The sequence below is a fragment of the Ranitomeya variabilis genome, chromosome 4 (assembly GCF_051348905.1).
Source record: "Ranitomeya variabilis isolate aRanVar5 chromosome 4, aRanVar5.hap1, whole genome shotgun sequence".
In the NCBI taxonomy this organism is placed as follows: Eukaryota; Metazoa; Chordata; class Amphibia; order Anura; family Dendrobatidae; genus Ranitomeya; species Ranitomeya variabilis.
In genome coordinates this window covers 288682936-288701264 of record NC_135235.1, presented here as the reverse complement: position 1 = coordinate 288701264, position 18329 = coordinate 288682936, and the positions used below count along the sequence as shown (strand labels likewise).

General features: G+C 47.8%; 1 protein-coding gene across 2 annotated transcripts in view; it reads left to right on the top strand.

The window, feature by feature from the left end:
* The first annotated feature begins 27 nt into the window (after positions 1-27).
* The window catches only part of INTS11 (integrator complex subunit 11), a 55940-nt gene continuing 37638 nt past the window's right edge, over positions 28-18329 (top strand). Inside the window, exons 1-2 of one of the 2 annotated variants that reach the window (XM_077250128.1) lie at positions 28-152; positions 13764-13862. In XM_077250128.1, coding sequence (XP_077106243.1) covers positions 13835-13862 — 28 coding nt within the window. In that variant the 5' untranslated portion in view covers positions 28-152; positions 13764-13834. Of the gene's footprint in view, positions 268-13763; positions 13863-18329 lie in introns of both variants that reach the window. The other variant, XM_077250129.1, reaches the window with a different exon arrangement.

Genomic DNA, 18329 nt, shown 5'->3' with positions numbered 1-18329 from the left:
TCAAAAAACGCCCACTTCCTCTTTATGCCCCGCCCTTGTTTTCCTATTGGTCATTTTGCCCACAGCGGTTCCTGCGCTGAGCTGGTCACGTGACGCAGTGACGTCAGTGTCATGGCGCTGCCCAGGCGTCGCAGTCTGTGGCGCCGCTGACGGTGAGTGTTGTGTGTGTGAACACCTCCCTTGTGGCGGGAGTCCACAGCGTTATCGCTGCTCTTGTTATATAACAGCAGTTGAGAGGATGTCGGCCTATTTAGTCGCACAGTGTAGGTTTGTGCGATTTTATTTGCCAGTTTTATGTATTGTCATTTATTTGGGAATTATAGTGTTCTTACCTATGGGGAAAGCGGCTCTGCCTCACTGGAGACGATGAAATGACCGCTCCGGGGGGGTCTCTCCTCAGCTCCGTTGGGGGGGTCTCCTCAGCTCCGGGGGGTCTCTCCTCAGCTCTGTGTTGGGCAGCTCCTCTATTATTCCTCCTGGAAATGTGTCCTTCTGTGCGGTGCCTCGTCTGGGCCCTGGCAGATTGGGAAGGGTCACCCCGGCTGTCGGTGCTTAGCACGTTCTCCAGGAGGAATAGCACCATGTGGAGTACTTTCTCCACACTGGACAGTAAGTGCTCGTATTCCCCATGAAAGGACGGTTCCGGAGCGTCGAGTGCGGCACATTGTGTTATTCCTCCTGGAAATGTGACTTTTACCCTACACAAAGTGTCTGTTTGGCACTGATTAATGTCAGGCTCTACACACATTCCCATCTTCATACATCTCCAGGAGGCACAATAAAGCAAATACCCAACGTGCAGCTCTGAGGAAAGATGCTCCAGAATTGGCATCTCATGAGGAATGCACGTTACTTACTGACACAGACAAGTCAGGTGACAGGGACTCATTAAAGGGAACCTGTCAGCTGATTCACGCTGCCCAAACCACAGGCAGCATGGATGGGACCCCGGCTGCTCTATTGCTGAGACGTGTACTTATCTGTGAAAGGTTCCGATATTTCAGAGAAAAAATTGTTTAATGATTCGGCCGGAGACCAGACTAGTCCAGTGCTCCCCCCCCCATGGGTGGCCTTTCCCAGTGCCGCTCCAGGTGAATGACCAGTCTCTCCTTACACACGGGAGAGCTGCTGGCCAGGAGCAACACTGGATTAGTCTTGTCTCTATGGTTCATGGACGAATCTTTATACTATGTTTTCATGAAATGTCAGCTTTTCAGGGACAAATATACATCCTGCAATCGTGCAGCCAGGGGCCGATTCATACAGCCCATGGATTGGAACTACAACAGAGAAAGGTGTATGCAGAAAAATTGGGATCACCACAAAAATTATAGGAATATAAAAACCATCTTTATTTGGGAACAATACAAAAAACATTTAAAAACACTTAAAACCCATGACAAAACTTGGGGTAATGGGTCCACATAAATATCAGGTAAAATACCATCAAAGAAAAGCACATCACTAAACAGCCACTTTTCAGCAGAGTAAATATCAGCATAGGTAGATCTCTTATAACAGTAAAAAAATAATACAGACCATCCTAATATATACAGATCCTGATGACATAACTAGACATACTCATTAGCAGGTAAATACACTTCAATGCGTCCCACATGAACAACAGCAAATGCTGGCAAAACAAAAAAAAAAAGAAGAAAGGATCTCCCCTAGCCTCTCTGAATAGATTTGACCTACGATTAGGTTACATCAGACTCATAAAAATCTACTGGGCTGTGTGAGTGCAAAGACCATGGATTGGGCAGCATGAATCAGCTGACAGGTTCCCTTTAAGGGGATTCTCCAGGCCTTTCCTTGGTATTCTGGTATTTTACTTCCTTACTGTCTTAAAAAAAAAAAGTGGTCTTTATTATATGAAAACACATAGTGTTTAAAGTGTTGTTGTTGTTTTTTTTTCACCATTTTGTGTAATTGATATATAGTGGTTTTTAATGTTATAAGTCCTTTACAATGTATTTGTTTTACCCTAGGACCTTTTATATGTTGTGATTTTCAGTGTTAAATTGATTGGTGCCTTGGGGTTTAAAAGTTTTGCGAGAGATGGTGTTATATGAAGTTTGACAAAGATCACTGATGTGATCAAAACATGTCACTTTGTTGCCTGCTATTCTATTCTTCCCGAAGCATTTACATGTTTTTTCCCAAGATTCCAATAAAGGATGTTTTGAACTTTTTTGAAAGGAGCTGGAACATTACCATTTTCTTTTCTCCGTCTGTATTATATAATTTTTTTTGGTCCCCATAGAGGACATGAACCTGTGACTGCTTGTACAATACCTTAATATTGTATTGTGTTGTAAAATTCCTGATTTCTTCTGATGCCCACACAAGCTGAGTCATGTAGGAGCACAAATATGACAGATGTGGGGATCTTCAGTCGGCCTTTGCTGGCTACCATGACATGTTATCCACACACCATTTCCATCCTGTTAGATGTCGCTGTCACGATTGACACCCCCACCTAATGGGTTAAACTGGTGCTATCACAGGTAGCTTTATTTGCAGCCACTAAACAGGTGCTAGTTGTACACATCATAATGCCATCCATGCTGCAGGGAGTGGACCCCTGAGCTCACTCCTTACATGCAGAGCACATAGGGCTGTGTGCTGGCCTGTATCTGATATTGGGGACTTATCCTGAGGACTGGTCATAAATAAAAAAGTCTTGGGCGATCCCTTTAATATGAACACAGCCAAGGACCAATGAAGCACAAATCCCTTTGATGCTGGGGGGCTCCAGTCCTTAGACCCATCATGACACAGACTTATGGGCAGGCACTCTGTCTGCGATCCTCCGACTCTTGTAAAGCTGGAGCTGTCAATCAAGGAATAGCAGGGTAGAAAAAGATGGAGAACAAATAGGTGGGTAAGTGCATTGAACTACTCAATGCCAAGGGTGCACAGAATGCCTGTGCTTGGCAGGGCTGTGGAGTCGGTGTCATGGAAATTGAGGAGTCGGAGGTTTGGCTTACCGTCTCCACAGCCCTGGTGCTTGGTTTGTACAGTCATCTTGTGCTGACAGACTCCCTTTATTGCTTTCCTATAAATGTGTCATCACACAGCTGCCTGTCATTGTCTAGATTTGCAGCCAGATAAACCAGTCAAGCAAGCGGATGATCAGCTAATTCCTCCATAATGATCTCAGCCGCCGACACTCGTCACTCATGTTATTATCTGACCTAATGGAACGTGGTTATCATCGTGCAGGACTGGGTGATCAGTCATAAGTAGTGATGAGCGAATGTGCTCGAATAATATGTTCCCACGGTGCATGTCTCGTGGCTACTCGACAGCAACACATGCAGGTGTTGCAGCTGTCTGACAGATGCGAGACATGCAGCCACGGAGACTGAAACCGGTTAGTGCACTAGCATGCTCAGATAACACCTTATCCCAGCACGTTTGCTCATCACTAATTAAAAGTCATTGGGGGAATGAGGAGCGGTGCGACACATGATGATATTTAAAGGGACCTTACCAAATAAAACTGACAGCTTATCAGTGCAGCTCTGTGAAATGAGCTAATCTTGTGGAAGGTGTCTGATCAGCTTCAGTGATGGGTTCTACTGGGGCTCAAGGACATCATAGAGGACCCCAATTTAACCTCTTTCTACCACCTACTAGGATCTGTTCACGTTGTGGGCACGGTCATCTGCCAGATTCAGGAGGTCTCTCTGACTTGTACATGCATCTTGGCAGATTGGAGGAAAGGGACCAAGAGGGTTTGAGAGCTTTTTAGAGCTCAGAGGCTGGGGAAGTGCTCCATCATGCATAGAGCACTTGCAGCCTAATTTGCATATTGACATCAATGTGGATTTGATTATAGAGTGGTGGATTTTTATAAAGAAAGGTATGACTTGACATAGCTTTCCAAAATCTACCTGACCATATAAGAGAACTGGGGGGTGGGGGGGCTGCACCCTGATGACCGATTCCCTTTAGGCCTTACTCAGACATTTGTATTTCATTTGCGTCTTCTGTGATTTTTATGGCTAGAAACCTAACCCATTATAGTCAATGGGGCTGTTCACATGGTTGTTTGTTTTTAGCCAACTGAAAACAAACATGTCCGTTTTTTTAACGGCAGCATGGATTAGGTCTATGGGTCCTTGAAGATCGCAGACGGCACATGGATGGCATCATCAGTACAAAAGGTCAGAGAAGCTTTGAGCTTTATGTATTCATGTGTGAAAAACACTGAGGAAAGACTGATGGTAAAAACTGACACTGATCAAACTTGGATCTAGTACACTGACGACACTCCGACCGTCTTTTGGATACATGGAAAAACACAAATGTCTGAATGAAGCCTTAAGGCCAGATTCTAATCGCAGTGATTTCTTTTATGTGCATTTCTAAAGGCAATGATGGTTTTTATTTTTTGTCTATTTATAAGGATGTACTGTTTTTCAAGACAGATTTAATTTTTAAATAGCACGATTTCTTGTTACATACAGGGCCCTGTCCAGTAAGACTATTACCTTGTGCTCCAGTCTTAATGAGGTGTGCTAAAAAATAAGAGGCGACTTATTCATTGAGAGGCGCACACCATTTAATAGATTAAGCCCATCTTATCACTGGCGTGCACCTCGTGAGAGATGTTCCTCCAGTCGGGGACTAGAGTACATTTCCGGAGTGAGTTACACCATTAAAGTACTGTAATGTCTGAATAATTTTTTGCGCCACGCTCCCTTCCCCCTGTGCTTCACCCACTTTGACAGATCTGGCTTGAAAATGTCAAAATAAATACACCAAAGAGGATACCGTACTTTAAAGGGAAGGTGCCACCAGTTTTCTTGATTTTTTTTTTTTTTTTTTTTTTTTTATGAAATTAAGCTTAAAATAGTAAATAAAATGTACTAATGCAATGTTTGCACTGTTTGCAAACATTTCTATATGAAAAATATTATATATTTTCTTACAAATATATATATTTACCACTAGGGGCAGCATTTTCCGTTTTAGACCTCAAGCAGCTATAGTGAGACTTACCAGCTTTACTGTTAGCTGGAAAATTGGGGCAGTACCTGCTGACATCAGCATTTCCCTCCCCTTTTGGGTGGTCTAATATCCCTGGGGCAGAATGAAGAGCAGCATCACAGGGCAGAGCCATTTTGTGTGTGACTGACCTGTGATCTGCTATCACACAAGTGGTGTGTGTGTAAGGGTACTGTCACACAGTGCAATTTTGATCGCTACGACGGTACGATTCGTGACGTTCTAGCGATATCGTTACGATATCGCAGTGTCTGACACACAGCAGCGATCAGGGACCCTGCTGAGAATCGTACGTCGTAGCAGATCGTTTGGAACTTTCTTTCGTCGCTTGATCACCCGCTGACATCGCTGGATCGTTGTGTGTGACAGCGATCCAGCGATGCGTTCGCTTGTAACCAGGGTAAACATCGGGTAACTAAGCGCAGGGCCGCGCTTAGTAACCCGATGTTTACCCTGGTTACCAGCGTAAAAAAAAAACAGTACATACTCACATTCCGGTGTCAGTCCTCCGGCGTCTCAGCTTCTCTGCACTGTGAGCGCCTGCCGGCCGGAAAGCGTGCACAGCGGTGACGTCACCGCTCTGCTTTCCGGCTATGGTGCTTACACAGTGGAGAGAAGCAGAACGCCGGGGGACAGACACCGGAATGTGAGTATGTACTGTTTGGTTTTTTTACGTTTACGCTGGTAACCAGGGTAAACATCGGGTTACTAAGCGCGGCCCTGCACTTAGTAACCCGATGTTTACCCTGGTTACCCGGGGACTTCGGCATCGCTCCAGCGCCGTGATTGCAAAGTGTGACCGCAGTCTACGACGCTGGAGCGATAATCATACGACGCTGCGACGTCACGGATCGTGCCGTCGTAGCGATCAAAATTGCACTGTGTGACAGTACCCTAAGGCCATGTGCACACGTTCAGGATTTTTCGCGTTTTTTTCGCGTTTTTTCGCTATAAAAACGTGATAAAAACGCGAAAAAAACGCATACATATGCCTCCCATTATTTTCAGTGTATTCTGCATTTTTTGTGCAAATGTAGCCTTTTTTCCACGAAAAAATCGCATCGCGGAAAAAAAAGCAACATGTTCATTAAAATGCGGAATTGCAGGGGATTCCGCACACCTGGGAGTCCATTGATCTGCTTACTTCCCGCACGGGGCTGTGCACACCATGCGGGAAGTAAGCAGATTATGTGCGGTTGGTACCCAGGGTGGAGGAGAGGAGACTCTCCTCCACGGACTGGGCACCATATAAGTGGTCAAAAAATAAGAATTAAAATAAAAAATAGTGATATACTCACCCTCGATGTCTTCCCACCTCTCAGCTGCACGCTGCCGTTCGGTTCCTGTAGCTGGTGTGCGGTGAAGGACCCTGCCGATGTCGTCACGGTCCTGTGATTGGTCGAGACCGGTCATGTGACCGTGACGTCATGGAAGGTCCTGCGCGCACACACCATCTATACGGAACGGACGCCGGTGAGGAGATCAGCTGTCTGCGGGTGAGTATAAGCATTTTTTTTTTTTATTATTATTATTTTTAAACATTCTATCTTTTACTATAGATGCTGCAAAAGCAGCATCTATAGTAAAAAGTTGGTCACACTTGTCAAACGCTATGTTTGACAAGTGTGACCAACCTGTCAGTCAGTTTTCCAAGCGATGCTACAGATCGCTTGGAAAACTTTAGCATTCTGCAAGCTAATTACGCTTGCAGAATGCTAAAAAAATGCGAAAAAAACGGAAAAAAAACGCAAAAAAAAAATGCGGATTTCTTGCAGAAAATTTCCGGTTTTCTTCAGGAAATTTCTGCAAGAAATCCGGACGTGTGCACGTGATGTGTCGTTTGTGAAGGAGCCAACACAAAGAGCCGGCTCCCTGCTGTGAATGAAAGGAATGGGCTCTGCAGTGAGTGAGCCCAGTCTTTTTTTTTTTCCTTTCTTGTCTGGGCCTGGCAGCTTCTCAGATTCAGCCAGTGAAGTGTGACTGTGACTCATGTGGGAGGAGCCGACAGCAGAGAGGTAGAGTGGAGTCTGTGGACTGTAGATAAATACATGTGTTACCATGTGACCCAAATAAAGGGGCAATATTACACTGGCTGGAGTGGCTTCCTCCCTGGTATGTGACTGTGTAGGAGGAATGACAAATTGTATGTTCATCATCATCATCATCATCATCATCTGCAATGACCTGTGAGTTACCTTTTGTCCCAAATAAAGATACACTTTACTGTGGCCTCATCCATGGCATATATACATATATGGTACTAGATGGTGGCCCGATTCTAACGCATCGGGTATTCTAGAATATGCATGTCCACGTAGTATATTGCCCAGTCACGTAGTATATTGCCCAGTCACGTAGTATATTGCCCAGTCACGTAGTATATTGCCCAGCCCACGTAGTATATTGCCCAGCCACGTAGTATATTGCCCAGCCACGTAGTATATTGCCCAGCCACGTATGTAACAGGTTAAAAAAGAGTTAAAATAAAAAATAAACATATACTCACCTTCCGAGGGAGCCCTTGTAGTCCTGTCGCCTGTGTGCGGTGCACGAGGCAGCTTCCTGTCCCAGGGTTGGATGCGCGCAGGACCTGTCATGACTGAGCGGTCACATGACCATGACGTCATGGAAGGTCCTTCTCGCATACCATCCTTGGCACTGGAGCCTGCCGCTTGCACTGCCAAGGAGAGGACGCGACGACGGAGGGTGAGCATAGCAGGTTTTTTTTTATTATTTTTAACATTACATTTTTTTTTACTATTGATGTCGCATAGGCAGCATCAGTAGTAAAACGTTAGGGACACACAGGGTTAATAGCAGCGGTTACGGAGTGCGTCAAACACGGCATAACGCGGTCCGTTACCGCCGGCATTAACCCTGTGTGAGCGTGCCTGCCGGGGGGTCTGTACGGTCTGTACGGCCTGCCGGAGGATCTGTACGGCCTCTCCGGGGGGTCTGTACGGCCTGCCGGGGGTCTTTGTGTCTGTGCAGGCATCGTCCGATGGGACTACAAGGCCCATCAGACGATGCCTGCTAGACTGACAGTGATTGACACATTAGCCAATGATGGAACAGTAGTAGTCCCATCATCCAGCTAATGTGTTGAATATAAAAAAAAATACTCCATACATACTCCATACATACATACATACTACATTCATACTCCATACATACATACTACATTCATACTCCATACATATACTACATTCATACTCCATACATACATACTACATACAGTACATTCATACATTACATACATGACATACATATAGTTATACAGTACATTAAACATAGATTACATACTCACCGTTACTTGTCACTTTGTTCCCCGAAGCCAGTGTCATCTGTAAAAAATATGAAAAAAACAAACAACCAATATACTCCCTGTCCGCAGAAATCCACCAGTGTCCCACGACGATCTCCCGTGGAAAGCAGCAGCATCAGATTAAAAAAACGGATCCGGCGGAAAAACCGGATCCGGCGGGAAAAAAACGGATCCGGTGGAAAAAACGGATCCGGCGGAAAAACGGATCCGGTGGAACAAAAACCAGATCTGGCGGGGAAAAACGGATCTGGTGGAAAAAAAACGGATTCAATTGAAAAAACGGATCTGGCGGAAAAAACGGATCCGGCGGAAAAAAACGGATCCGGTGGGAAAAAACCAGATCCGGCGGGAAAAAACAGATCCGGCGGAAAAAATGGATCTGGTGGAAAAAAACCCGGATCCGGTTGAAAAAAAAGGATCCGGCGGGAAAAACCGGATCTGGTGGGGGAAAAAAACGGATCCGGTTGAAAAAAAAGGATCCGGCGGAAAAAAAAGGATCCGGCGGGAAAAAAACGGATCCGGGTGAAAAAATGGATCCGGCGGGAAAAAAAATGGATCCGGCGGAAACACCCGGATCTGGCGGAAAAAAACTGATCCTGCAAATGTGCTCGCAGGATGCGTTTTTTACCCATAGACTTGTATTAGTGACGGATCGTGACGGATGGCCACACGTCGCGTCCGTCGTGCAACGGATCCATCGTGTTTTGTCGGCACAAAAAAACGTTCAAGTGAACTTTTTTGTCAATCGCGTCCGCCATTTTCTACCGCGCATGCTCGGCCAAAACTCCGCCCCCTCCTTCCAGACTTCAGAAATGGGCAGCGGATGTGTTGAAAAACTGCATCCGCTGCCCACGTTGGTCACAAATTTCACAACGTGCGTCGGTACGTCGGCCCGATGCATAGCGACGGACCCGTACCGACGCAAGTGTGAAAGAGGCCTTTATGAGCGTTGCATTAAAAAAAAAAAAAAACGGAGTGGGCTCCCGCGCAATTTTCTGCGCCAGAAGGGAAAAGCCGACGGCCAGGGGCCAATATCTGTAGCCTGCTATGAATATCAGCCCGCAGCTGTCTGCATAGCCTTTACTGGCTATTAAACTAGGGGGACCCCCCCAAAAAAAATTACGTGGGGTCCCCCTATATTTTATAGCCAGAAAGGCTACGCAGACAGCTGCGGGCTGATATTCATAGCCTAGAGAGGGGCCATGGATATTGCCCCCCCCCCCCGGCTACAAATACCAGCCCGCAGCCGCCCCAGAAGATGCGCCAATTCCGGCACTTAGCCCCTCTCCTCCCACTCCCGTGTAGCGGTGGGATATGGGGTAATAAGGGGTTAATGTCACCTAGCTATTGTGAGGTGACATTAAGCCGGGTTAATAACGGAGAGGCGTCAATAAGACGCCTATCCGTTATTAATCCAATAGTAAGAAAGGGTTAATAAAACACACACACACATTAGTAAAAAGTATTTTAATATTCTTCATTTCACCATACTTACCATACTTCAGTGCCTGCAAAAAATGTAAAATAATAAACCGTATACTACCTGTCCGCCGTAGTCCAATTAATAAGGAGTGTCCCACGACGATCTCCCCTATAGAACAGTGACATTGGGTGATGTCACTGCTCTATAGGACCCTCAGTGACACACTGACAGCAGACAATGGCTCCTGCAGTGCATCACTGAGAGGTTACTAAGGTTCAAAGTCTTACTTTATGGCAAAAAGCTGTGTGGGAAAATGTCTCACCCAGCAATGCCATAAAGTGAGACTAGGGACTTTTTTTTTTTACAGCAGCGGAGGAATACAGTGGTGGAAGGATACCTTCCTGCCCTCATTGTGTTCCTGGAGCCCCTGGAGAGCAGTCGCATTATCTGATGCTGCTGCTCTCCATGGGAGATCGTCGTGGGACACTGGTGGATTTCTGCGGACAGGGAGTATATTGGTTGTTTGTTTTTTTCATATTTTTTACAGATGACACTGGCTTCGGGGAACAAAATGACAAGTAATGGTGAGTATGTAATCTATGTTTCATGTATGTATGTATGTCTGTATTGTATGTAATGTATGAATGTATTGTATGTAGTATGTATGTAATCTATGTTTAATGTACTGTATGTCTATATGTATGTATTGTATGTATGTAGCATGTATGTAGCATAGTAAATATAGAAAAACTGACTGAACAGCCATCTAGTCTGAACTGGTGCATAACCAAAAAGTCTTACATAGCAAATAGATAATGGCTGCACTCAATTTTACTGTGCTAAAGCAAGGAAATGTGCGATACATGAAATGTGAATAGCATACTGGCTTGTGAAATCTATGAAAAAACACATGAGATGTTTAGCACAAGATTTGGCCAAAAATTGTGAGCCCATCCACCAAACGTCAAGGTAATCTCAGATCGGATGGGTAACTAACCTGTCTGCCTAGTGTGAACACTGTATGTAGCATGTATGGATGTATGTATGTAGCATGTATGGAGTATTTTTTTTTTTTCCATTCAACACATTAGCCGGATGATGGGACTACTACTGTCCCATCATTGTGTAATGTGTCAATCACTGTCAGTGTAGCAGGCATCGGACGATGCTTGCACACACGCATAGAGACCCCCCCACACGGGGAGAGAATGCAGGGGGGAGAGGAAGGAGAGCAACACGGGGGGGGGGGGGGAGAGAATGCAGGGGGGAGAGGAAGGAGAGCGACACGGGGGGGGGGAGAGAATGCAGGGGGGAGAGGAAGGAGAGCGACACGGGGGGGGAGAGAATGCAGGGGGGAGAGGAAGGAGAGCGACACGGGGGGGAGAGAATGCAGGGGGGAGAGGAAGGAGAGCGACACGGGGGGGAGAGAATGCAGGGGGGAGAGCGACACGGGGGGGGGCAGAGAATGCAGGGGGGAGGAATGCAGGGGAGAGAGGAGGGAGAGCGACACGGGGAGAGAATGCAGGGAGGAGAGGAGGAAGAGCGACACGGGGGGAGGGAGTGCAGCTTACCGGAGATCTCCGGGACTGTGTGCAAGTGGGGAGGCGTAGACATAGCAGGAGAAGCACCAAGGGAGGGCAGCGTGTGAGGAGCGGAGGATGTCTGCTCAGAACGTGCAGTGCCTGGAGTACAGACAGAGGAGCGGGGAGATAAATCACTCGCACTCTCCGGCTCCAGTCAGCGCTTCTGTTCTGCAGCGATAGAGAGCAAGTGGAGCTGGGCAGAGATCACTGAGCTATAGTAAAATGGCTGCTAGTCACACCTACAGCAGTGAGTTATACAGCCCACAGAGGCGTGCCCAGCACACTGCTAATGCCTCTTCAATGTTATAGATAGGGTCAGCGCCGGTCTATTATCTCCTATGTCCATGGGGTGCCGTAATATGACACTGCTAGTGTCGTGCTACTGCTGTGAAACCAAGATGTCAGCCCCCAGTTCCTTCTTTCTACTGGTATAACACACGAAATCTGTTTTACATGCATTCAAATCTTGTTTATAGCAGCATGTTATGCTACATTACATTGATTAATGAATGATCTACAAACGCGGTACCTTACCTTTAAATACTGACCAGGGTATTTTTAAGATCTTACCATATGTATTTGTTTTATTGTTTGTTGAATAAAAATAGTATTTTACTCCTTTACTCTGGTCAATATTTAAAGTATCCTATTTGGTGTATTAATAATTTAAAACTATAAGGTCCTGTATTATAGGGTTTTTATTATCGGTGTTTCTTTTCTTGTAAATGTCAAAAGTAGCAAAACTTTTGTGTAGCTTCAAGTTGTGCGGTAATTTAGCAAATTTTTACTTTTTTGACACCAGAATTCTGGAGTAAGCACTTTGATAACTCTGGGCCTATATGTATTTATATAATATGGACAGGGTGAAGAAATAGTGATGGTGCCATAGTTGGGTTTTGTTTTGACGCCATTCACTGTGCGAGGACCTGGCTCACAGTTTCCACTCTAGTTCCTTCCAATAAGTGTCTTGCTTTACATCACTCCATCTGACACTCACCATTGTGCTTGGTGATGTACGGCTGCATGCAGCTGCTCGGCTATAAAGCTCTCAGCGGGGATGCAGTGTTTGTGCTGATGTTATACCAGAGGCAGTGCGGACTCAACAGAGAGTTGGTGACTTTTCTGCCCTCTGCTCCTAAGCATTCGGTGACCCCACTCTGTAACGTAACAGGGTCTCCTCTTTGTTGCTGCGGTTCCTTCTGCTTCTCAGTAATTTCACTCACAGCTGGCGGAGGAAGATTTTAGAGGGAAGAAATGGGGGGAGACCAGGGGCCGGAGGTTATACAGCGAGAAGGGGGGAGATCAGGGGCCGGAGGTTATACCCGGGGGGAGGGGCCGGAGGTTATATACCGGGGCCAGACCAGGGGCCGGCCGGAGGTTATATACCGGGGGGGGAGACCAGGGGACACCGGGTGGGGGAAAACAGGGGCCAACGGTTATATACCGGGGGGGGGGGGAGACCAGGGGCCGGAGGTTATACACGGCGGGGAGTCCAGGGGCTGGAGGTTATATACCGGGGGGGAGAGAGCAGGGGGGGCCAGAGGTTATATACCGGGGGGGAGACCAGGGGCCGGAGGTTATATACCGGGGGGGGGGAAGCAGGGGCCGGAGGTTATACACCGGCGGGGGGAGACCAGGGGCCGGAGGTTATATACCAGGGGCCGGAGGTTATATACCGGGGGGGGGGGGGGGAGACCAGGGGCCGGAGGCCATATACGGGGGGGGGGGGAGAGAGAGCAGGGGGGCCAGAGGTTATATACCGGAGGGGGAGACCAGGGGCCGGAGGTTATATACCGGGGGGGGGAGCAGGGGCCGGAGGTTATACACTGGGGGGGGAGAGACCAGGGGCCGGAGGTTATATACCGGGGGGGGGGAGGAAACCAGGGGCCGGAGGTTATATACCGGGGGGGGGAGACCAGGGGCCGGAGGTTATATACCGGGGGGGGGGAGACCAGGGGCCGGAGGTTATATACCGGGGGGGGAGACCAGGGGCCGGAGGTTATATACCGGGGGGGAGACCAAGGGCCGGAGGTTATACACCGGGGGGGGGGGGGGTGAGACCAGGGGCCGGAGGTTATATACTGGGGGGGGGAGGAAACCAGGGGCCGGAGGTTATATACCGGGGGGGGGAGACCAGGGGCCGGAGGTTATATACCGGGGGGGAGACCCGGGGCCGGAGGTTATATACCGGGGGGGGGGGGGAGCAGGGGCCGGAGGTTATACACCGGGGGGGGGGGGGAGGGGAGACCAGGGGCCGGAGGTTATATGGATATAACTGAGTAACATGTGTCCCAATTGTTTAGTCTGTGTGATATATTGGGGAATGCCGTATAATGCAGTCCCATAATATTTCAGTCTCTTGCCTATAAAGCTACACTTGCACATTTTTACATTTGTTCATTTTACTTTACAGATCAGAAGAAAGCGACTTCGCTCTCACTTTCATCACATGTAAATTAATTATTGACCATTCCAGATCTGAAAATGCCAGAAATTAAAGTCACACCACTTGGTAAGAATCTTGGTTGATAATGTGACGACTGATAACATTTGAATACCATTTTTTATTAAAATTTAACTAAATAAAAAAAAGCTTTGATTCCTCCTCATACAGAGCTCCAAATAACCTGCATGGTCCTAAAATGCAAAATTCCTGACTCCACCACTAGGGTGCACTTTGAAGCTTACTACATTCTATTATACATTGTTGGCAGTAATAAGTCTACAGTGGTCGGAGGTCTTTTTAGGGCTTTGCAGCCTTCTGACTATGGACAGATGATCACTGTGTACATGGTAACCTACGAGAATACTGTAGGTTTCACCTTAGGTAATACTGGAAACGGAGACTGCGAGTTCTTTATTTGTAATTTCCATAGGTTAAAGTCCTTTATTTATCCTAAAGGAAACCTGTCCTACATACTGATCATCCCTATTGATTTATGTGGTGGATCGTGAAGGACACTTGATCTCCTAACATTCTTTTCCAGGACGTCCCTACTGACAGCACATTGGAGGACGTCCTTCTCCTCCTTGCAGGGACAGGAAACACACGAGAGTTTAAATATCCGGCTCCACCCTCTAATCCTCAGTGTTTTTCCTGTCCCTGCATGGAGGGACACACGTAGAGAAGCAGCAGCTTACCGAGCTCAGGGGGATCGAGCGGTCCTCCAATCCTTCCCCCTGTCAAGCGGCTCAGGGTCGAAACTCCCCGGAGGGGAGTCCCTCTACCCCAGAGGCCCGGAGTGGGACGATGCTCCGGGAGTGAACCGCTCCCCCCGTTGGGGGGCTCTCGGTTCAGGATGCGGCGACGATCCAGGCAGCCTCCATCCGGCAGAGCGCGCGGTCAGGAGACGCTACAGCCAGTCGGCACTTCCGGGTTCTGGGGAGCCGCGTCACTTCCGGTCTCAAGGAGCCGGCGAAACGTCACTTCCGGTGGCGTTCTATGAGCGGGGAAAGCAGACGCTCCAACTGGAGAACGCTGTCAGAGCGGTCGCTTCGGTGTTAGCGTCCAGCACCTGCATCAGGAGCGGTATCGTCTGCCTCAGGAACCGGCTATGGAAGACAGAAACGACGAGGAAGGGGTAAGCCTGCCCTGGGCAGTACACCCTTTGTATTATCTAAGCTCCTCGCTCCCTCTAGCCTATTACTCCCTATCTTATATTGTTTAGGAGAAGGGAAACCCCGCTGCTCCCCCGGCTACAGCCAAAAAATCTGGGAAGGCCACAATGAAGAGCATCAGATGTCCTGTATGCCATACTAAACTCCCAGACTCCCATGGCAAGACTCTCTGTGCCACCTGTACGTCTAAAGTTATGAAGGATGAGCAGTCATCAATGTTCTCCGAGATGAGATCCCTTATACGGGAAGAGGTGCAGGCTTCTATATCCAGCCTTTCGCATTCTCGGCCTGCCAGTCCCATAACTGGTCGCAAGCGCGCCAGGAAAGAGGAAGTCCAGGGGGAGCCAGAGTATTCTTCTGATGAAGGTTCCGAGCTCAGGGATTCACTATCAGAAGAGGAAGGAGAAATTCCCGTAGAAAACCAGGACAGAGCCAGGAAGTATCTCTTCCAGTCCGAGGAGACAGATGAACTTGTCCAGGCTGTTAGAAATACGATGCAAATCGAAGATACTTCTAAACCACAGTCCAGGCAGGACTTGATGTTCGGGGGACTCGTGGCACGAAACGTGACTGTGTTTCCCATTAGTGATCATATCAAAGCTATGGTCCTAGAAGGAGGCTGAGCGCCGATTAGTGCTATCTCGTGACTTCAAAAGTCGCCTGCCGTTCGATCCGGAGGAAGTCAAGCTATGGGAAGAGATACCTAAAATTGACGTTCCCGTAGCAAAGGTCACTAAAAAGACTGCGATACCCTTCGAAGACTCCTCCAGTCTTCGTGACCCTATGGATAGGAAGGCTGACATCCTTCTTAAAAGGGCCTGGGAGGCTTCTGCAGCTTTGATTAGAACTAACATAGCAGCCACTTCGGTGGCCAGGTCTATGTACTTATGGATGAGGAAGTTAGAAGAGCAGTTATCCAATAAGACCCCCCGAGCTGATATTCTGCACTCCTTTCCCATAATGAAGTCTGCAATGGCCTTCTTATCTGATATGACGGCTGAATCAGTCAGATTCTCAGCCCGTAATAGCTCACTATCCAATGCAGCTAGGAGGGCGGTCTGGCTTAGGTCATGGTCTGGTGACAATGCTTCCAAATCCAAACTCTGCTCTATTCCATTTTCAGGACAGAGGGTGTTTGGACCGGCTTTGGATTCTATCCTCGAGTCAGCGTCCGATAAAAAGAAAGGTTTTCCGGAGGACAAACCTAAACGTTCACAGCCCTTTCGGAGAGGTTTCTTCTCCAGAAAGCAGTTCGATCCTAAAAGTCAGGGTCGGTCCAGCAGAGGATCCTACAGAGGCTCCCGTGGACAGAGTAATAGGAACAGGGGATCTTTCTTTAGCCCATCCTATAAAAATAAATCTTTATGACGCCACTCATATTGGGGGGAGGCTCCGTATGTTCGCAGAGAATTGGGCCCAGATTACTCAGAATCAGTGGATTCTCAGTACCGTTTCCGAAGGTTACAGCATAGAACTTTATTCACCTCCCCCAGAAAGATACATTACACCTACGGTAGTCAAATCAGATTCGGCTATACTAAAAGACCTACAGGACATGCTCAGGACAGAAGTAATAATTCCTGTCCCTCAGTCAGAGTTGGGGAAATGCCACTACTCTTCCCTGTTAACGGTCACGCGGCCATCAGGCGACACCCGCACAATAATAAATCTAAAGCCTCTGAATGCATGGGTGAGATACAGAAGGTTCCGCATGGAATCCATTCGGTCAGCAATTCCGCTTATAAACCAAAATGCGGTCATGTGTACTATCGACCTAAAAAGGGCCTATTACCAGGTCCCAGTACATCCCTCATCTCAGAACCTGCTGAGATTTGCTGTAGCTCTGCCAACCCGGACCTGCCACTATCAGTTTCAGGGCCTCCCCTTCGGTCTGGCTTCCGCTCCTCGCGTTTTTACCAAACTTGTATCAGAGATGGTGGCCTTCCTGAGGAAACAGGGCATCATAATAATCCCGTACCTGGACGATTTCCTTCTTGTGGCAGATTCCGTAAAGCTCCTGGAAGATCACAGAGAGCGGACTATCGCACTGATGGAGCATCTCGGCTGGGTACTGAACTGGCAGAAATCCGATCTTCTACCAGAACGAAAGAAAACCTTCCTGGGGGTGCACCTGGATTCCAGACGCAGAATATCACTACTACCCGAAGTCAAGAGAAGGATAATTCAGACTCAGGTCCGGTATCTACTGGAACATCGAATTACCATAAGAATGGCTATGAAGGTTCTAGGCCTTATGACAGCCTGCATACCATCCGTCAGGTGGGCGCAGTCTCACTCAAGACATCTACAGAAGCAGATCTTGTCAGCTTGGGATCGCCGCCAGTCTTCCCTAGAGGCTCCATTGAGACTGAACAGTCTAACGAGAAGATCTCTCGTCTGGTGGACACGATCAGAGAACTTAGCGGTGGGAGTTCTATGGGTCACCTCTCCTTACGTAGTTATCACTACGGACGCCAGCGCTTGGGGCTGGGGAGCTCATCTGCAGGGCAGAATCTTGCAAGGCAAGTGGCCAGAAAGCATAAAAAGCAGATCATCCAACTTCAGAGAGCTCTACGCCGTATGGCAAGCATTGAAGCACAATCAGCCCATACTCTCAGATCGGCACGTAAGAATCTTTTCCGACAATGTAACAACAGTCTCATTCCTAAACCATCAGGGAGGTCCAAATTATCAACCACTGCAGGATCTAGCAGAGATGATCTTCAGGTGGGCAGAGGACAATGTGCTATCCATTACAGCTATCCATCTAGAAGGATCCCAAAATGTGATAGCAGATTACCTAAGCAGACGGAATCTGTGTCCAACAGAGTGGGAATTGGAACAAAGCATCTTCCAAAAATTATGTCGCAGATGGGGAACCCCCAACATCGACCTATTCGCGAGCAGGAGGAACGCGAAGACTCCGAAATTCTTCTCCCTGAACCCCTCGGATCTACCAGAAGGGGTGGATGCCCTGAGTCAGCAATGGGACCAACCGCTGTCATATGCATTCCCACCCCTGGCACTAATTCCAGCTGTACTTCGGAAGATCAAGGAGGATCAGGCAATGGTCATCTTGATCGTCCCGTTTTGGCCGAGACGAAGCTGGTTCCCGGTGTTGGGGTCATTAGCAGTCGACAACCCAGTCGAATTACCTATCAAGGGGAGAGTCATCCATCAAGGTCCAGTGTATCACCCAGACCCAAGCAAACTCCGTCTTTCAGCCTGGATCCTGAAAGGGACATCCTGAAGTCAAAAGGCTTGTCAGACCAGGTCATATCTACCATCCAGGGTAGTAGAAAACCCGTTACCTCAGCCATTTACCAGAAAATCTGGAAGCGTTTTTGTTTAGAAGGTGGCA